Source organism: Spea bombifrons, chromosome 6, assembly GCF_027358695.1.
Source record: "Spea bombifrons isolate aSpeBom1 chromosome 6, aSpeBom1.2.pri, whole genome shotgun sequence".
NCBI lineage: Eukaryota > Metazoa > Chordata > Amphibia > Anura > Pelobatidae > Spea > Spea bombifrons.
Window position 1 is genome coordinate 11,785,822 of NC_071092.1, and position 22,123 is coordinate 11,807,944.

At 39.6% G+C, this 22,123-nt stretch overlaps 1 protein-coding gene across 1 annotated transcript; it reads right to left on the minus strand.

Annotated features, from left to right (window-relative positions):
* Nucleotides 1-464: 464 nt before the first annotated feature.
* Nucleotides 465-18,310, minus strand: CDHR4 (cadherin related family member 4). Its single transcript, XM_053469192.1, has 19 exons — nt 18,182-18,310; nt 17,125-17,315; nt 15,059-15,218; nt 14,529-14,620; nt 14,211-14,303; nt 13,980-14,083; nt 13,662-13,792; nt 13,014-13,197; nt 11,505-11,655; nt 10,413-10,515; nt 9,752-9,964; nt 5,583-5,728; nt 4,898-5,042; nt 4,027-4,241; nt 3,535-3,674; nt 2,676-2,732; nt 1,999-2,095; nt 1,165-1,192; nt 465-679 (listed from the first exon to the last, which is right to left on the minus strand). The coding sequence occupies exons 1-19, from the start codon at nt 18,246-18,248 to the stop codon at nt 624-626; spliced, it is 2,373 nt and encodes a 790-aa protein (XP_053325167.1). The 5' UTR covers nt 18,249-18,310; the 3' UTR covers nt 465-623.
* Nucleotides 18,311-22,123: the final 3,813 nt, after the last annotated feature.

Here is a 22,123-nt window from a genome sequence, read left to right on the forward strand (position 1 = left end):
CCCCGGTGCAGCGTGTAGAGCTCTACCCGATTCGCGTAGACAACTCTACACGCTGCCCGGACTAAGCACCGGGGACACAGATGCAGGGGACCTGGATCCTCCCCCCTAACTTACCGGTGCTTCTGTGACCCCGGTGCTTAGTCCGGGCAGAAGTTGTCTACGCAAATCTCGTAGAGCTCTACACGCTATCGAGACTAAGCACCGGGGAGATACAGATACAAAGCTAAGATACAAAGGGAGCAGTGACAGTAAAAAACTGAATAAATGATGACCAAATCCCAAGTCATTTGTTGAACTAGTGTCTTATCACGCCTGACAAAGGCCCTACAAAGGCTCTATGCACACCTTAGGGTCAACTACCACTGCAGCTCCCAGGTCTTCTTGATTATTTGGTTATTGGGGCATTTTGACCAGTAGGAAGTAGTTAAAAACAAGGTAGCCAGCAGAAAATCGTGAATTACCTCTGCATTTTCATTATATTATTTTATTGAAAATCACTTTAACAGATATGTATAATAAAATAGTCAATTTGGTGTAGTTTAATTTTTCTGGACATCAAACAAATGTTATAACTGATCTTGTGGAAGGCTGGAAACCAAATGGTCGTTTTTTTCCCCCCGTTCTCAAAGCCAGCGTCTTTCACCGGTGTGGCTGTTAAATAGATACTCTCGTCCCGTAACTGAGGGCAAAGAAATAAGACATCCTTACAAAGCCTTTCATAACATGAAGCAACCAATGTCTTTGTTAATGAGATAAAGGGAAACTAATTGATACACATAGATTATATTGCTAAAAGAACATCCTGTATATTACATTGCTAAAAGAATATATTATAACCAATGATGTCCATCTTTTCTTGAATGGAGAACAGCTTAGCAAATACCCAAAATGGGATACATGGGATAAATGTAACAACAACTTAAAAATAGTCATTATTAAGTTACATTTCCTAATCAGAATGAAACAAAATTAAGACAATTTGCATTATTCAGGTGCCTATGCATGGGACCAAGACTGTCAACAGAGGGGTCCCAAATATAAATGGTCTCTTAATGCAGAAGTGAAAAACCTATGTATTGACTCATGGTGTGATAGGCAACATTTTCAGACCAATTAAAGGTTATGTACAATACTTGGTGGATTAAAGGTCGAAATGGTTCTTACCTGGATCTTGAGCTCTTCCATCAAACTGCTGTAAAAAAGAAGCATGGTGAGATATGCCATGATTTATATATATATGATGTATATGTTATACTAAAACACCAAATGGGTGGGGCTATTACTAGTCTCACTAAGTTGTAGAGGGACCAAGTACATATTAATGACTATGTATTTAGAATGAATTGATCCTCTGGCTTTAGGGCCGAGATAGCATGGAGCCCGAGGTGTTTACTTGAGCCCCAGTCCTGCACTTTCACTGTGGATGTGTTTGCACGAGAAACACCGGAATGGCCTCGCTACCGAGCACTTCTCACTTCCTGACCCTTATGGGCTTGAGCGTGAAGGAATTTTTTTTTATTTCAGCTGTGAATGAGCACTTTTATTTATTCACGTGTGCCAATTAATTTTCTTCTGGAATCACATTTTTTATTAAACACGGCGAGGAGACGACTTTTGGATCACAGACTTTGTGTTACGTTTCGAGCACTGCGGTGGAACTGGACTTCGAGTCCTGGCTGGAAGAGGTAGTGTGATGCCTTGTGGCTCCCTACCTCTTCCTTATAGTGGTCCTCCTTTTTGGAGGTGGTCCAGAAGATCCGGCCCTCCTGCAGGCCTTGTGGCCGGGGAGGGAAGAAGTTGGTCTGGCATATCCCCTCGGGGAATGCCAGATTGAAGTCAAGATTAAGTATCAGACTTCTGCTGCTTTCACGAGCACAGAGCACTCACAGAGAAGCACAACACCTCGGGCTTCCAAAAAAATAATATATAGTTTTGTCTATAGAGTGTATGTTTTAGGGAGCCCCAGCGTGTAATTTCCGAGACATGTGCTGTTCATACCAAGCTCAGTGGACTGAGAGGAGCAATATCTTTCTTTTCTTTCTCTGGTGGCTGTTGCTTTGTTGTATCCACAGGGCGCTCAACTTCTGTTGCTGAGCTGAGATACATAATAAAGAAAATACAGTAACTATCATAACATAGGCCATACACTGATGCTGAACAAATGGTCTGTCATGTCTAGCTCTCTTTACTCTGGTGTAGTGTCTACATAACTTCCCAAAAGTTCCCAGCATTCTGACCCATTTTGTTTAGACTTTGTTTTATGTATAAAGCATATTTCCAGTGCATAGTATTGAATGCGGAGCAATCAGCAACAGTTTTATTGATTTTCATGGCAATTTCTTCACATTTCAAACTTTGCCCCAGACTTAAGTATATATATTGTAAGGGGCAACAATGTCAAAACCATTCATTACCATGTAATAATTTCTCTATGTTTAGTGACATCTTGACACCATAACACCAGACATGGAAGTATTAGATGCCTGAAGTTCCTTCTGTCCGGTGAGTTTTATGTATGTAAGTGAGAGTGGTTACTAGGCTTACGGAAGAAGTTGGTAACAAAAGAACTACTGTAAACTATGCCTTCCGTTCTCTTTACCAGGAAAACAAGTTGTTTCCTACTTCTGCAGGCACAATGGAAACATCCCTGCATATGTCCCTTTCGTAACACTTACCTGTTCTGCAGAAGGGGTTGGGTTGCTTCTTTTGCACTTTGAGAGCAAAATCGGAACCTGGAAAGACACATTTGTAATTGCCGCTGTTATCTGTGTTAATTATCCCATATAATTATCCCATGATACCCAGATTTCTATATTCTCTTTATTTGACAGCTTTAGAGCTTTAGTCTATAATCCTAGCCATACAGAACTCATCATATATATGCGTGAAGGATTCTGTTAGTACTAATTACTGGGTTGTAAGAGTTTGATGTAATCCAGAGTATACATAGAACTCTCTTCATTGTAAATAAAATGTTCTCAATTTCTTCTCAAATGCTGTACATTTCTAAAACATCCAAATCTGTGTACTCAGGAGAGACTATTACATGATGAAGTGACGAGGAACCTGCGCATTTCCCTTCTATGAGCTTATCCATTTGGGAGATTCCCTGAAGTGGGATTTGTTTCTATCTACAGGTCACTGACGGCTTGTCGACCACATTCACAGCCTGTTTGTCTAACTGTTAGTATGATCAGCAGTCTTTATACAGTGGCCCTTTTTTAAAACCATAAAGGGTTAATTTGCTTTTTTTGATACTTGCGCATGACCCAATTTTAACTCCGCTATGTCCAGAAGCTCCAGACAGACAAAGCGTATGCTAGTGTTGCCTCCAGAGGTGTTTTGGAACGATCTGACTCAATGCTCGTTGGAGCAGGGCCTTCCCTACCTTTTTTTTTCATTTAGTCAAATTTTTTTTATGCACTACTTGTTATATCTTATTTACCTATTCTAGGTAGCTGTGGAATATGATGGTGCTATATAAAACGATAAATACATAATAATAATATTATTATTATCAATAATAGTACATACCCTTTGGCCAATTTCCAGGCCAATAGTGCCAAAGCAGTAAGAAACAGAGCTCCGGTCAGTGTCAGTACTACCATAAACCAGATATCTGGCTGCCAGTATGTCAATGTCTCAGTGACAATCTTGGTTTGCTTTTTTGGAGTCTAGTGAAGAATAAGAACTTGGGTAAATTTCCATTTTTTTTAATTAAAAGAAAGTGTGTACGTTTTCTACTTTATTAACCAAATGGAAAGCGATGAATGTACAAATGTATGGAAGGAATGGTCAATCCTCATTGGTTGGAAGACTGGCCAATAAAATAATTCAAAAGCAATAATACTAAGTGCATTATAGTTTCATCTAACACTCATGTAGCCAACATTTATGAGTTCTTAATGAAGAAACAATTGGCTTGACCATTTTAAAACACGGAGAGAGATACCTACAAAAGGTTTTAAACAGATAAGAACACACAATGAACAGATTCTGTAAGTGTTGGACACGCCTTTTACTCACAGGAGTAGTTGTTGTAGTGGTGGGTTTTGTTGTGGTCCAAGGCACTACGTTTACAAACACAGTTGCTGTAGTAGTGAACCGAGGGCTGGTGGTGCTGTCAGTCACTTTAATGAGAAGTTCAAAGGTTTGAGGGTCGAATATGCCATCAGGATTGTATGAGAAGTTGCTGTGTCTGAGATTGTTCCCATTCATAGAAAAGCGGTTGTTTGTGTTACCTGCAAATACAGGAGAAGGAATTACTAAATGCATAAATGGACATCTGATGATGCTGCAACCCATAGTTGCATCATTGTAGTTAGATACTCTACCCCATTTTTAAGTGTAGGGTTTAAGGCAGAAGCCTCTAGGAGCATTTTCTTTAAGTATTCAATACAGTGTATACGATAATGAAGCATAGCAGTGAAAAAGCTAGATTTTATTTCAAAATGTTCTGATCAACTCCCTGAATATAAAGGCCTGATCACCCTCTTTAGTACATAAAATACCTCAATCCGTCTTTTATAGAAACTTAAAGTATTTATTGGGTGTATATGCAATGTTCTGCAAAAAATCATAGCAACATGCATGTAAACATCCTAAAGTATATTCTTCTTCTAAATGCTTTACTTAAATAGTTATGAATAGGTCACAAATTCCTATAAAAGTTTCAGTTAACTTATGCTCTTTAATTAGGATGTAAAAACTAATTATGACAAAACTATAGTTATTTTGAAAACAATGCAATGTTATTAAAAGCTTCTTTAAATGCCAGTAATCTAAACTATGGTGGGTGCTAGGGTGGATCTTGCAATTACATCTTATCAGAAGTTTTTAAAGTGATTAGACAGCAACAAAGCTAAATGCACATGTGTATATGTGGTTTATAATTTACCACCCACGATACTGTAACTCAACACGCTGGTGGGATCCTTGTCAGTACATGTCAATGTCACGATGTCGCTTCCAGTAGAAAGGGTAGAATAAATCGTAGTAGTCTGATAAGGAGGATTACATTCTGGTGGGTTATCATTATAATCCTGCAAATATATAACAATAAATAAACAGTCACCACTTTTTCCCCAGTTATTCTATTGTTAACCCCTTAATGACAAAGCTCAAAATGCATTGTTTTCAAGGGTTTAGGGACCGTCCATTGTCCTTAAGGGGTTAAAATAACAGAAATTCTCCATGCTCCATGTTACCTGTATAGTGTTTCTATAAGAAATAATCTGTACAAAACATTAAACAAGACTTTTAAATCATTTTGCATATACTGGCACCCTAGCCTATATATACTGTATATATATATATATATATATATATATATATATATATATATATATATATATATATATATATATATGTATGTGTGTGTGTGTGTGTGTGTGTGTGTGTGTGTGTGTGTGTGTGTGTGTGTGTGTGTGCAAAGACGTGCATGCATTAACCCCCAAGATCAGGAACCTGAGTAACTGGATCCTACTTCAATGTTTAGACAGTTTTACAGTGAGTAACTAGGGAGAATTTATTTATATACAAAAGGAGAGGCTTCAAACAATAAAAGCTACCGTATTGCTTACCAGTACACTGATGGTAATGCTGCAGTAGGCAGTCTTCTGATTCACGGGATCAGGTATGATGTCATTATTAAGATCTACCACTTTGATCCGGAGTGAGTAGCTGGATTTAGTCTCAAAATCCAAATTGCCAAGGAGGTTAATCTCTCCTGTGAGAAAGTGTTTGGTAGAGATAAATTACAGAATATATATTTACACATTCAAAGGAAATGTTATTGTATTTTGTTTACTGTATTTTTTGGAATTTAACCCCTTCAGGACCGGGATTTTGATACTAACGTGTCGCTAAAGGACCGGAGCCGTTTTTGTGTTTTTGCCATGTCTTTCTTCAACTGTAATTTCTCTCTTATTAATTGGTGCACCCACACAAATCATATATTGTTTTTTTTAGGACAAGTAGGGCTTTCATTTGAAACCATATTAAGCTGGGTAGTACATTGTTTTGTTTGAAATAAACTGGAAAAAGTGGTGAAAAAATGAAAAAAACGCATTTTTTTACAGTTTTGTATACATACAAATTGTACACACATTGAACCAATGGGAAAAAATTATCCCAAATATATTCATTGAGTTGTCCTGATTTGGAAACCACCCAACATGGCCAGGATTTTTATCTATTTTGACCAGTATAGGGCAAATATTGCTAGGCATGCATCGTGTTTTTGAAATGTAATTTTTTGCAAATTTGGCATGGTAGTCTAATAACTGCAATAGTTGTCACAGATACTGATTATCCCCCCAAAATTATATGTTTATGAAAAGTAGATAAGTCAAGGTGTACAACTAGGGTCATTTTGACACTTTTCAAACAGGGATTTTATCGCCAGTTGCTGCCAAATTTTGAGGTATTTTTATATTTTTTTGGTTTTTTTTGCATATGTTGCAATGTTGCTTTAGATTTTATATTATATTTTGTATAGAATTTGTGCAACTGCAGAAAAAAACACCAAATTGTGTTCACCAACATCCCCCGGTTCCAACAAGGCCTCACATGCATGGTTCATGCATTTTTTGAAGAAGCTATGAGGGCAAAACTGGAACATGCGCATTTTCGTTTTCACATTTGGAATTTTCAGAAATTGGTTTCCTGGGCCCATATCCCATTTGGGACATTTTGGAAGCCCCCCGCTGTAAATTACCCCATAAAAGTATATATTTATGAACAGTAGACAAGTCAAGGTGTTCAACTAGGGTAGTTTTGACAGTTTTCAGCTAGCCATTTCTTCACTCGTTTCTGCCAAACTTCACAGGGAAATTATTTTATTGCGTTTTTAACGCATACATTTCAATGTTGCACTGAATTTCTTGCACACCATAAGTGCAACAGTGGAAGAAAACACCACATTTTGTTCACCAAGATCCCCTGATTCCAACAAGACCTCACATGCATGGTTCATGCATTTTTTGAGGAAGCTATGAGGGCAAAACTGGAACATGTGCATTTACATTTTTTGAAATATTTTTTTTATCAGATTGCTTGTAAGTGACAGGTTTAGGCCGCTGACATCAATCAGGGAGACCGATCAATAATCAGCGACTTAAAATGTCACCGACAAGTGATCAGGTAATAATTATGATTATTTCATTTATTAATAATTTGTGTTTTTTCATAATTACCCTAGATGACCCCTCTCTCTTTGTAGAACAGGGTCATCCGTGGGCTGCCATAATGATCCGATCACTCCTATTGGCCAGGAGCGATCTGATCAGCCCAGCATTTGACCTGGAAGCACCCTGGACTTTCAGGTCAGTGCTGGTATTTTTTTTATTATTATTTTTATTATTTTTTTATTATTTTTTTTATTTATTATTTTATTAGTATTTTTTTGTAAAAAAATTATTTTTTAATTTTTTTTTTTTTTAACTCTTTCAATGCTGATGCTCCATTGAAGCACAGCATTGATTGATATTTAGTCCCCACAAGCTTGTGGGGACTAATATTAACCCCTGCAATGCTGCGATGGGGGTCATAAACAATCGCAGCATTGAAGGGGTTAATTGAGGAAGAGGGGGGGTAGGGGTTAACTATGGGGGGTGGGGGTGGGGGGGCTGGTCTCCACACTAATGTGAAGACCAAAGAGCCCTGTCTCCCTGTCCCTGAAGCTGCCTCTGGCAGCTGGGACACAATCTCCAGTGGACTGGAGATTGTGGGAGAGGAGTCTCTCTGATCAGCCCTACAGGGCTGATCAGAGGACTTCTGGGGGTTCGTTTTTGCTGCTGGAGGTCTGCCTGGGCTTCCAGGCAGACCACCAGTAGCAGAACCCCCTAAAAAACGGGAATTAACCCCTTCAATGCCGCGATCGCGGCATTGAATGCAGCGATCGCGGCATTGAAGGGGTTAACGCTGCACTGATGCTCTCATGGAGCGATCAGGCAGCAGGGGGGTGTTGGATCAGGCCCCCACTCTTGTGTGGGGACCCATTCAACACCCCCACCCCTTCCCTGAAGCTGCCTGTGGCAGCTGAAACAGCGATTGCAGATTTTTCTGCAATCGCTGTTTCTGCCTAGAGAATCACTCCGTGGGAGTGATCGTAGGCTTGGGGGAGGGCTTAGACAGGCTGTGCTGTCTGCCCAGGACTCCTGGGCAGACGGCAGCAGCAGCGCCCCCGCGATCACCGCGATTGTGGTGATGTGGGGGCGTTTTTTGGAGGAGACGTACCTGGTACGTCCCGGTCTACCGGTGACTGTTAACCAGGAAGTACCAGGTACGTCCCGGTACGGAAGGGGTTAATATGCATTACGTAAGGAAAAAAGCAATGTTACAATATCCTATGTCTCTGTATACATAGTAAATGGAAAACACTTTTTATGCTCTAGAATAGCTCTTCTTCAAAGATGACGGAGCGGAGGGTAGTTCTTCTCTTGTTGCTTTATTTATATACACGGCTAATAAATTGCTGCACAAAGCTGCTGCCAGGAGGGAAGCTACATGTTTACTTTCTGAGGGTAGAGTCTTTCCTATTTTCCTGTGCTCTAAAATAGCTTGTGTGGCAGTGTTTAGGTGATAAGATGTTACACTGATACTTCAATGAGCCAAAAGCACATTAGCTGTAGATGAGCCCACATTAGCAGCAGCAATGCAGCAGTCATGCCAGAGCCTGGCTTCTTAACCCTTTTCATGGTGAAGTTTTTCCAACAAACAAATGCTTAATTCAGGTGCGTCTTATATTCAGGAAAATACCATGTTCATTGATTTCTAGGAGATCCTAGTAGTCTTTGTGCATGGGGCCCTTTGGTCCTGCACTTTTGTGATTTACTTTTATAGTCTGTACCCAGGGCTTGTTTTATTGCCTTGGGCAAGCCTTCCCTTGTGGTGTCCCCCTAGCCCAGTCAGCGTACCTCTCACCCACAGATCACAGTACTGCAACCTGGTTGCTGCTTCCAACATTAACATATGCCCTACAGCAGCGTACAGGACTGCACTGGGAGGCAGGTTCCACTGGACCCGCCAAGAAAGTTGCGGGCGGTCTTGCTGGGGTTGCGGGCGGGAGCAGGCGGTCAGGCACTGTATCTACGGGTCCCGGTAATCCCACTCAGAGGGAGCGGGCGGGATTAAAAAAGCAGTCCCGCGCAGGGCCCTACAGCAGAGTTGCAAACTGCTGAAATTAATCTTTACTGATAATGAATTAAAACATTTAATGATCTTAAGTTTATGAAAAGAACATCAATTGATTGTTATAATTTTACGAATAAAACTAACTCAACTGGTAGTGACCTAATTGATTACATACAAAGCAACACAAATCTGTCTTGATTTGCATTTTGACCATATATACTATTTTCTATATTGGCGCACCCATCATCCATTATTTTTGAATTAGTCAATCAATTATCGGACAGCTGGTAAACCTGCCCAGGGGACCTTGCACAGATTTATTTTTGTTGTAGTAACATCTCAAAGCCAATGACCCCAAAATCCACATCCACTGCATTAATTTAGAAGGAGAAGAAAGAAAAAAAGAAAGAAAGAAAGAAATAACAAGGGCATCCATTCCATAGGGCAAAACAACACGTGTTGATCAGCAAACTACATGTTAAAAGTACTTTCAGTGTTTATCTGGGAATGCCCTGGTCAAGTCAACTTGCTTTAGGCAATAATATTTTTTTTTACTAACAAATAGCAACCTGCACAAATATCCAGTAACATAGATATAAAGAATAATAAATCATACCACTTCTGGGGTTGATGTAAAAAACGGGTGGCGTTGGGCCTCCTTCGATGCTGAATTCAACATTGTTGAACTTGTAGTCTCTATCCGTGGCATTCAGTTGCCCCACAGAGGTCCCAAATGCCGAGTTTTCATTTATGGAGTAGCTATTGGGTCCAACACATACAGGGGGATAGTTGTTCACAGGAGTGACAGTTACAAATACAGGGATACTGGCTAAAAAAAAAATCCAGAGACAAGATATTTATGTTTCAGGATTTTCCCCTAACATTTTTATCATGTTTATTTTATTCAGCTCTCGGTAAAGCCTCTTATTATTAGTTGTGTCGCATTTACCAATATCAATTACACCGAATGACAAAAAGTACTGTACTACTGGATTAAAACAATGGATTTTGTTACAATAAAAGCTGTGTAAATCATATTTTACAAGCAACTTCATAGCTTTGAATACTATAGAATAGTATTTATGTCATTACTGTATGCATTATAATAACCAATTTATTTTATTGAATAATATCCTTAAAATAACATTAGTGATACCGAATGCGATAAAACAAATGTTGGTTTAAATTGTGCGTATATCTCAGAACACAATGTTCCTCCTGACTGCGGTACTTTTACCACTATAGTGTCTGGGTATTAAGAATGAGTGGATGCTCACTGGTAAGCTGTGGAGTGCCACTGTCTGTCACTACGATTGTGGCTGCATATTGAAAGTTCACGCTGGCTATTTCCTCCGAGTCGTACGTCAAGGTCTTGTTAACCTACATAAAGGGAGGTTAATAAACATAAAAAACATTGGTGTGTAATAAATAAATAGATAAATGCATCGCAACTTCAAAGGTGATTCCTCAAGAACAAGCAAAATATGTGACCAGCTAACTTACGAAGGGTAGGCTGGAACCAGGCCTACTTTGCAGGTGTCACAGATGTACTATCTTAAGCTTCACTCTTATGTTGGTCCTGTATGCTCTCAGACTCATTCTTTAACATCACAAGAACCTGGCATTTTAACAGGGGTGTGTAGACTTTTTATATCCACTGTACATGAGTTATGCGCATGGTAATACTTAAGGTTCTGTTGGAACTAATACGAGCTCGCTGCAGGTGCGGAACTAGAAACCACCGGGCCCTTATGCAAAAATTTCCCCCGGGTCCCCAACTTCAACAGCTAGTCTGTGCCTTCTTTGCCCCTTGCCCCCTCCTTCACAGGTAAAACATATGTAAACGCACAAATTACACACATTTACTCAAACTCAACACACACTCCATCTCAGCTACTTATACATCCATGCACATACACAATTACACATCCATGCTTTTATATATATATATATATATATATATATATATATATATATACATACACACATAAATACGGTATATACACACACAAACACATATACATACATCCCACCTCTCTCACTGATCCTGTGACCCCTAATATGCTCCAGTCTCCCAGTGCTGGCTCAAAATTGTTTAGAATGGGCCCTTACGACCTGGATTGGTGCGATTTTAGAGGCACTGGCCCCATCACAGCTGTGTCCCCTGTGACCCCTGTAGTTATGCCAGTGGCTTGGTGCCTGGATCTTAACACTGACTTCACCCATGACCATTAGGTATATTTTTCCTGTCTACATGGTCTTTCTATACACGAATGTAGTTATTTATTTATATTTATGACAAGTGTCATATTTGTTCCTTGCTATGTCTGGGGTGTGATAACAAACCTACCCTGATAACCACATCTCACCTGAAGTTGAGACCCTTGCATACGAAACGAGTATAGGGAATTGGCATTGGGGACCACAGTGTAAGAGAGTGTGGTGTTGCTAACATCTGGGTCCTTGCAACTAAACGTCACCAATGCTCGACCAATACTTGTAGTCTCAGGAACTTGAGTCCTAATAATACAGGGAAAAGAGAGCATTGAAAGTTCAAAATCCTAATGCTATTAAACTAATACATCTTATAGAACATGATTAATATGCAAATTACAATTAACCATTTTAGCATCTGTAAGAAAAGCTGTGCATTTACAAACAAGCAAGGATTATATTATAATTCAGACTAGATTGTATTGCAGGCACTGTGCACAGTCCATACACTCCCTCCCCTCTCTTCTGTCGGTATCTTCTCTGCAGCTTTACAGAGCGATCAGAGGAGACCAGACATCAGCTGGAGAAGGTGAGTGAGCAAGTGGGGGGTATGCTGCAGGGTGAGAGGGCAAAGGAGGCTGTGGAGAATGGGTAGAGAGACCTAGGGCTAGATTGTAGGGAGCACAGACAAGACTGGGATTGGCGGCAGGGGCCACAAAAAGAGACGTATTTTTGGGCAACAAATTTGGTTTCCAAATAAAAAAAGTTTACCCAAACAAAAAAGGGCATGAAACAAAATTCACTGATGGAAAACTGAGCCAAAAATGAAATGAAAAATGTGTCTGAAATTATCTTGAGCCTTGTGCACAAGTCTAGTAGTTAGTAATGCATGTAAACAATGTTTATCAAACACTACAGTGTTAGCTGCCCAAAGTCTTAATCTCAGAGCAGCTTAGAAAGCAATTACCCCTTTCCAGCCCATCCATGATGAAGAGCAAGCTATGCTAAATATTTAGACAGAGTAGGTAGCAATACTCTTTGTGTTTACTTGTGGATGCTTCTGTAAACAGTCCACAGCACCAACAACTTCCAAAAAAACTTGTCAGGGACACCAGTGTCTTGGCCCTGACACGTCACCCCCCCCCCCGTTTGTAGCACAGAAGTCAATTGATAAGATGTTTTGCAAATAAGCTGTGATGCAGGAACAGGCAGCCCCCTGGGCTGGCCCAAATTTATTAAAAAAAGGTCTAGTCCATGTCAGCGCAGACAGGAATTGCAATGTAAAATGCTATGTATGTGGTAAAAGCGAGGCTGCGTGCGCGGTGTGCAAGTGCGAAGAAAAAAAAGCTACGGACAAGGTAAGAGGATAAAAGAAGGAGGGAGGAAGGGACCAAGCGAGAGAGTGTAAGAGGGTTAGGGAGGGAGTGTGTGTGTTAGGATGAGTGTGTACGTGTAGCTGTGAGAGGAAGTGTGTGTTGTGTAAGCATGAGTGTGTAAGTGAGAGAGGGAATATGTGTAAGTGTAAGAGTGCGTGTGTATATATGTGTACCAGTGTGTATGTTATTTAGTGGGAGAGGGGTCAAGGTGCCTCTTGGCTTTGCCTGTCCCCCTGGCCAGAATGTGTCAGCCCACCCCTGCCCTGATGGAATGGATGAGACTCTTACACAAACACAGCAGGTGTGCATGAGGGAGCCATTTCATTGACATCAAGCACTGTAATGTTGACAGTGGCAATGGCACTGTTGCTGCGTTGATTCTTGTCATAGGCTCTGATCTGCAGCATTGTGAAGGCCAGGGAAGCGGTTCTCTCTAAGTCCAGGTTAAAAGTGTTCCGAATTACACCTGTAGCTGAGAATAGGAAAAGACAACCCAGAGGGCAGAGTTGCTTAGAGAGAAGAACAAAACTATATATAGATATATCTCTGTATTTTCATAGTTGGATATATATATATATATATAGATTTAGATTAGTTTAAGATATAAGTTGCATAAAAGGTAAACACAACCCCCCCCTCCAAAAAAGCTTTACTGTCTAAGAAACAGGTCTTCAAGTAGCATTTCCTTTAGATGCCTTTTAGCATTTTACCTGCCCTCTATCCCTCTGTCTATCTTATATACATAATATATCAGAATCCCTGGCACAAGAGGGACCCCAAGTCACCCCATTCTATGCTGATGGTTGATGAAAGGTTCTATCATCTGCACAGATATTGAAGAATGAAACAAACCATGGTGCATACATGTGTGAAGCAAATACTTGGTTTGAGTGACAGTTTATATCTTTGGGGTCATCATGAATGAGACATGATTACCTTCTTCAATGTAATAGGCTGAGCTGGGTGTTATCATCTCATACCGGACATTGTTGCCTTGCGCCTTTATCGTTGTGACTGCCATGCCTGGTTGATTAGTCTCTGGAATTGTTACTGCTATGGATGACACCCTGAGACAAAGACAATACATGGGTTCATTTGTTGCTGGATTTCACACTGAAAGCATAATTCGCGTGGGTTTGTGAAAAAGGTAAGGAAAGTCTTATGGGTTTTTTTCTAATAACTCCTCACATAAGGCAAAACTGGTTAGTAAACGATTAATTTAATTTTAACTATGCTTTTATGAAGGAAACTCACGTGAAGTTAATGGGATTCTCATATACGGAAAGCACTTCCACAGTCAGAGTTCCATTGCATTTATTCCCCAGTGAATCTGTCACCAAAATCTGCAGCTGGTACGTCTGGGAAATAAAATAAAATCTTTGTTTACAATCACCATAAAAAGTGTCATACTATAAAATCCATAATTATTCTACCCAGTACATGTTTGGGATGCGATGCACTTTGCTATTGTTGAGAAGTACTCACTTTGGCTGCATTGGTGAACCCCACAGCTGGGGTTAGCACACTTCCACTGGAAGACACGGTAAAGGGTGAAGGAACAGGATCTGTTATGCTGTACTGTGGAGAGCAGGCAAATAAGACTTTAATATGGGATTCCATCTTGGTCAAGTGCGGCTGTAAGGTTACAAGTAAGTGGAACTTCTATAATGCCCAGCCGCAGTTAAAAGCACAATGGTGTGTGCCTACGGAAGAGCTTTGTGGAAGCAGTAGGCTCAACAACTGAAGACCTACCCATGTCAACCAAACTGTTCACTCTATAGTAAATATTTCTTTAAAACTTACTTTCACTGGGGTGTTCTTTGGCTGTCGCAACACCACTTTATAAATAGGGCTGGAAGCCGGGATGTCGGAGTAAACAGTCACTGTATCTCCAACTGTGTGGCAAAATCAAGTTAATAAAATAAAAACAAATCGTCATGCAGAGAACTAACAAATTGATACAGAAGTGCATAGAAAAGTGGCTTCATCACCAAAAAAACAACTGACTAGCACTATAAGATACATACAGTTGGTTGCCAAAGCCCGTACATGTACGGGGTCAAAATGCATGGTTTTCAATGAGTTTAGGGACCGCCCATTGTCCTTAAGGGGTTAAAATGATCATTTTTTTAAATAAATATCCCTAATGTGTCTCAATGCATGCTGGTGTAGATATGAACAAAACACAGTGCTGGATGACGTCCCTTGGCTTTTCTTTACATTTAGAAAACACGCAATTGTAATCTGTAAACAGTTTTCTAAAACCTATATGCTGGAGGTCCTTTGCATAACATTTTCATTGCAATTGGGTGCCTGAGTACATCTTTTCTTACCTTGGCTAGAAAATCTTGGTTCACATTGTGGATCTGCAACTTCGATAATCCTAACAAAGAGCTGACCAGTGACATTGGCCCCATCGCAGGTCCCTGTAATTGTCAGAACATACTGGTTCACCACACCTGCATCTAGGGCTGCAGAACTGCTCAGGGTGATCTGTAAAAGACAGGGTTTCAGTTTTGCCTCATGTGATCCGGGATTTCGATCACGGATATACATTATATATCACACACTAAAGCCTTTACATCACAGAAAAAATGCAAGCGATACTTCCACCTTTCATTAAACTAATGTTCAATATACATAAAAGATAACATTTCTACGGCACGCAGAATGAACAGTCAATGACCACAGAATTTTTAATTTGAAGTGTATGGATGGGTTTATTTTATAAACAGCAGACAGTGTATTTGTATGAATAATATTAGTATATGGAAATATCCAAGTGCACAAATGTTCAAACATAAACGTGTTTTGACATACACAATTCTGAACACTAAGTAATACAATTCACCTGACAAACAATTGCATTGGCCGTATATTGCTTAGCCCGCCACTACATCAAACAAAGTACCCCAAGCTTGGAGAGTCCTAATTAAGTCTTCACGGCTATATTGCTTACCAAGGAGCAGAATCAGTGGGACTGCACTGCATCTTAACCCAAATGAAACAAACAAGCAATTAAAAGCCTTATCTGGACACCATTAATGAGTCCCCTATGCAGCAGGAGGGGTCGGAATCTGCAAATGCGCATAGCACAACATTTGCACAAAAATATAGAGGGCTTTTGTACTTGTTGGTCATTATTATTCTAGCAGCAACCCAGAAATTGAAATTTTTGGCCTTTTATGCTTTTTGAGGTTGCACGCTCCTCTATCTTTTTGTATAACAGATTAACTAGTAGATTTGTGCAAGAGGCCAAAATAATTTCAGACCAAGTTTTTGGCTCATTCGTTTTCAGAAAATGAATTTTGTTCCCTGCCCTTTCGCTTCGTAGAAAATTCGGAGAGCTTGTTTTATTCTGAAATACTTTATTCAGCACAAGATTCCCCACAAAGTGGAACAAAGTAACTGACAACTAATGTTGCCTCACTCAGTTGTCCTTGCTTGACCACGAAGGTTAAAGGACAACAAAGAGTTATGTTGATGGTCATGAGGAAATGTGTCAGGCCTAAAGGTTTACACTCATGCTGTCATGAAAACATGTGCCAGAAGTGGAGCGTGCGGCAACGCTGCTCCTACGATCCACAGTATCTTCGTGGTGACTCGGAGAGTTTCCACGTACGATGATTACTGCTACAAGCCTGTCTACTAACTTAAAGTAATGAAAAAATATGCCGTCCAATGTTTGCCCTATAATTGCCACAAAAGATATTGTTTTTCATTCATATAAGGTATTTCCAAACTCAAGACACTTAATGAATTTTTAGGTATATTGGTCAACTCAGCTACTTTAGTGACCATTATAATAGCAAAATCAAACAAAAATGTGGGTTATATCATATTTTAGGGCAGCTGATAAAGGCAACATTAGTTTCCTATTGAAGACACTGTTTGTTAATTTAGGGGAATCATGTGCTCCCCTCACAGCAGTAGAGCAGACTTATATTTCATTCTAGTAGCTTGAGGTCCACAGAACCCCTAAGAGTTTTAGTTTACTAAGAGGGTGGTCGATATGTGGAACTGCCTCCCTGCAGAAGTAGCCAGAGGTCTACAGAACCATTGACATTTTCATTTTCCTCATCTGTTTCTTGTGGAGTTTGCAATTAAAAATACCTAATAAGCAGGACCTGTTACCTTTGAACCCTAACCACATTTTCTGCCAAATGCTACTCATAACTTGTTGAAGCCTAGGCCAGGATAGACCACTGCACATACATCAAGACCACATCCTATATGCACACAAATGTGCAATTAATGCCACACTTTACCCACAAATACACAATGATACATGTATGCATTAACTTTGGAATAGACTAAATGTCATCCGGTATTAATGTACAAACAACAACGTTATCCATCTATGACCCTCTATCAATACTGTGAATAGGTGTAATCTCACCTCTATATTGTAAATTCCTCCCGCTACAATGGATTGACTTGGGCTGTTAAAAAAAGTGGTAGCCGGGTTCACTTCCATAACTACACTTGGTTTGGTGATGTTGCAGTTCTCCATAGTAAAACTGTAGACAATGCTTCCTTTGCTTGCATTCTCAAGCAGAGAAACAGTCTGAGGGAGTCCTGGAAAATCTACTGTAAAAAAAAAAACAAAAAAAACCTACAAATCATTGTGTGTACTTTATGCTTCTACCAACGATAAACGCAGATCACTTTTGGTTGCTCTCCATATTTCTCTATAAGCACCATAAGCAAGTTATTCCATACATTTTTTGCATTGACATTGCAGGGATGGGGTTAATACATACAGTATGTTGTTAGTAATAGGTCTATGGTCTTCATACTTGTCAGTGCTTGAAACTCAGTGGTGACAGCTAATCAACGAGCCACTGAGAGATGAATTAAGAAGACACCAGAGTCTAGAGAAGGCACAAGATAACTTCCAACCCCACTCAAGCATTGTCATAATATAGGGTCACATTTTGTGTATAAGAATGATTTGTATGGCACCTGGCATGGTCTCCAGTTTGGCCAAGGATATTTAGATAATCTCTCTAGCCAGCTACTGTCTCATAGGACATTTTGTGCATTGGAATTGGTACCATGACAGCATTATTTGCTAGTGATGTTTTATTATGGTCACTAAAGGTTTTTATCCAAAATAAAGAGGTTGTCATGGAGCGCATCAAAAACATACAATTTTATGTCAATTAGGACCATTTGGCCCTTCTGGTCTAGGCATTTGTTCCTGTTGTAAAATCCTTAATCCTATCATCTTATAGTTGTAATAGACTTATACCTATCCCATGCATGTTTAAATCTCCCTCTCTACCACTTCTGCTGGGAGGCACTACACTCAGTATAGTAAAACCCCCCTAGATTGCATCTATGCATCAGGTCCTCTGGTTTTAGACTATATCCTCTTTTCCTAACTTTTCTTCTTTTGGAAATATAATTCCTCTATGTTGAACCTTTTAATGAATAAAATAGAGTGTTCTTACTTTGTGCTTGGGTCTGCCCAGAGAACTGGAGTACTAAATAAAGCACCAAAAGAGGGGTTAACCCCATGGTTGGTACTGGTGTCTCTCTGCTTAGTAAGTAGTCTCGATGTCTCTTCACACAGCTTTGAAGTTGCTAAAAAAAACATAAAACAATGGTTGTTAGGGTTACTTTATAAACCAAATAACACCAGAGCTGAATAAATATAGATACCTATTATAAGGCTTGTGTTTCTCTGCGGTGCATATTACTTCCTAAACAAACATCTTGACAGTTCTTCACAACGATTTAGTGATTGTCTAACTGTGGCAACCAAACATTTCTATTAAAACATCAGTTTTCTAGCAGGAAATTCCGCTGTGATACACCAACGAGAAAGCCCACCAGTTTGGAAGCTTGGATATTGTTAAATTAAAGAGAATATGGAATCAGCTGTAGACCATGAGACCTGAGAATTAGCCCATTCACCTTGAGACCCAGAGAAAATTCCTAGTGTACCGATGAAGAGGTTTTCTCTCGCCCGCTTTAGTAGCTGAAATTCAGCTGACCCGACTGTCAAAGCTGACCCAGTAGGGTGGTCAACTTCTGGTTCTGTGGAAAAAGTCCTAGAGTCTAGGCTGATTTTCTGTTACATTGGAAAAAAAAACCTGAAACCTACTATACACACTCACTCGTTTCACATGCATTATGTATCCTATGCACATATTGCAGGCTTTCCTCTTTTATTCTTCTGTGTACCAGATCCAGGGGTATCTACAACAGACTTGGGGCTTTAGCATCCTCAGCTACTCCGCAGCAATGTGTAGATTGTCACGTTATATGCATCACATTCTAAAGGCATGCACTGTCTCTATCATAGCCCCACAATATAATATAACAGCAGACAGTTTTTTTGGATAACCATTATGCCATTATGCCATTTTTTGGATAACCATTATTTTTTGGATAACATTATGCTTGCAACAGCAATACTTAATTAATTAATAGACAACAGTTTGCAATATATTCTGTATAACAATCACCAGAGGATCAGAAAATTAGTTGTTAAAGTGTAAACATTTTATTTTCTGATGATACTTGTAGAGAGTGACAGTTACACAGCTTGATATTCATAGATACTATTATAAAACCTGGAATAAAAGTTAAAATTATTTTAGAGACGTACACAAAGTAGCACTTACCTGCGCTTTTGTGACTGCCCTCTGTTGTTAGTAACTAACAACAAGCTAATATCTAGTATGCAGGGATCACACCTATTACTTGGGTCACTTAGTTGTCTAGGGAACTATCTGGGTAAACACAATGGCTGAAGCTCATTGTTTTATAAAAGTGGGAAAGATGGAAAACAACAATGAGACAAAGCAGCTGAGGTTTGTATTAGAATGGCACTGCAGTCAGTGAGAAGGGGGTTATATTAGAGTTGATGAGCCAGATATAATTTCCTGAATGTATCACTTAGGGTGACCACATCAACCATGTTTTTCAGGACACATACAATTTTTTCATATGGCTGACCAGCCCAGATGAAATGCTGCCCTGCAGTATTACTGTTTACAGAGAATAGTCTGAAAAGGAGAAAATATCCAGTGAACGGCAATTGTGTGGACGACAATGCCTTGTTGATGTCAGAGGTTAGACTAAAATGGGCAGACTGGTTCCAGATGACAGAAAGGCAACAGTAACTCAAATAACCACTCATTATAACCAAGGTATGCAGAATACCATCTCTGAATGCACAACACATCGAACATTGAAGAAGATGGGCTACAGCAGTAGAAGACCACACCGGGTGCCACTCCTGTCAGCTAAGAACAGGAAACTGAGGCTACAATTCACACAGGCTCACGGAAATTGAGCAATGGAAGACTGGAAGAACGTTCCCTGGTCTGATGAGTCTCGATTCCAGCTGCACCATTCAGATGGCAGGGTCAGACTTTGGTGTAAACAATATCAAAGCATGGATCCATCCTGCAGTGTATCAACGGTTCAACAGTGGTGGTGGTGTAATGGTGTGGGGAACCACTTCCCAGTGTCCCATAAGAATGCCCCTTATCAAAAAAATAAAGGTTGACAAAGGGCACCCCTGTCATATCCTCCATTTCATATAGACCTCTTCTGAGTCCTTGTCGAAGTCATACAAGTTGCTGCCATGGGCACATGGATACCCACTATCGATTGTCTTTAACGCACACTCTGGGCTGGGTATAAATGCCTACCTATAAAAGATTGTAGTCTATTAGCTATAATATTAGTAAGAATTTTAATATTCTTAAAATTATGGGCCTTTAACCCATCATGAAAGTAAGGTCTTTATTAGGCTTTAGAATAGTCCTTGATTGCATGAGTGAATCCAATGGTGGATCCCCCTTGTGAGAATTTCTTCATATGGGCTAGCTAGATGGGGCTTTATATGTAGCAATGGTATGGTTTCTGCGGTGAAACCATCTGGACCTGGAGACTTATATTCTTTAATTTTTTTATTGTTCAATTCCTTTCTCTGTCATTGGGGCATTCGGCACCTCCATCTGCAATGGCATTAGCTTCTGCAACCCTGCCCTCTGCAGTACCTCCGTGCCAATATCAATGTTATCGGGCCCTGCATAAGGCAATGGATTATTAGGCAGTGGAGCATGCAATATTGTAGTGCACAATCTTCTAGCCTTCTTGTCTAGCAGACAACAGCGTACCTGAACTCCAACTGGGATGAGCTCTTTGGAAAAGAAAAGTGTCCAAGAGTTGCTTAAACTGTAAGTATCTCTCCTTATGCTCAGGGGTCTGGCTCCAAGCTAACTATCAAAGGGCTCAGACATTATCCCACAAAGAGAACCATATTTGTGTTACCATACTTTTTTGTTTTTGCCAACTAGAAGATCAGGTGGCCTCTCAAAACCTCCTTTGCTGTCTCCCCAATATGTTCTAGATTATCATCAACAAAATGGCCCCACATTGTTAAATTCAATTCAATGCGAGTATGGTCAGAGGTATCATGATATTTGGTACTTTTACATATAGTAACGATACGACATTTACTTTATTATTCATTCACAATAGTTTGATTTATCACACACTTCCTGCATACATGTATATTACACGCAAAGCTTATCTAACTTACAACACAAATCTGGAAATAAAGAAAAATTGGGAAGGTGTCCAAAGTGCTGAGGTGCCATTTTCCAAATGCTCCATCTTATAGTTCACCACACAAAAATGAATTTTAAACTCACTCTATGTGTAAATTCCTTCCTTGAAGATTTACGTGATTATTTTCTGCACACACAGGCACAAAATGCAGGTAAAATAAATGATTCATTTCTGATCACTGATCTGCTTTACAGAACATTCTCATGCACAAACTTGGAGAAAAAGAGAGGGAGAATGAGACAGAATCCTTTAATACTGAGAGGCTGCCTCCTGAAAGCTTGTTTCAGGAGCACTGGGTGGCATTAATAATCCCCCAGGGTCTTCAACATTTGGACTGTGCTCATTACTGTGTACATCAACCATCATGTTGCCCCCCCTGATTTATTTATGTTGTCCCTAAATATGAAGATTCTGCTTTAGGTACCTGATTTAGGCACAGAATTTAAATACATAGTACATTAGTTGCTGATAATAACTGGTGAGTTAACTAACCGCACAACCAGGACTTACTGAAGGACATTAACACCTCCTCCGCACAGACTTGTAAAATAAACTGTACATTTATATCATTGGTCAGTGATTTTAATACTATAAAAATACATAAACCTTATGTTCTACTGACACCTAGTGGCAATTGCATACAACCCAAAATAAATATAAGGTACATAGAAAAGCCAGCAAAATGTAATCAAATGATTTTTTTTTAAAAATTAAAGCTTTGTTTATATAATTTGATAAAATTAATAATTCAAGAATAAAGCCACATTGTCTTTTGTCTCAAACCTTTTTCACTTTCAGGAGAT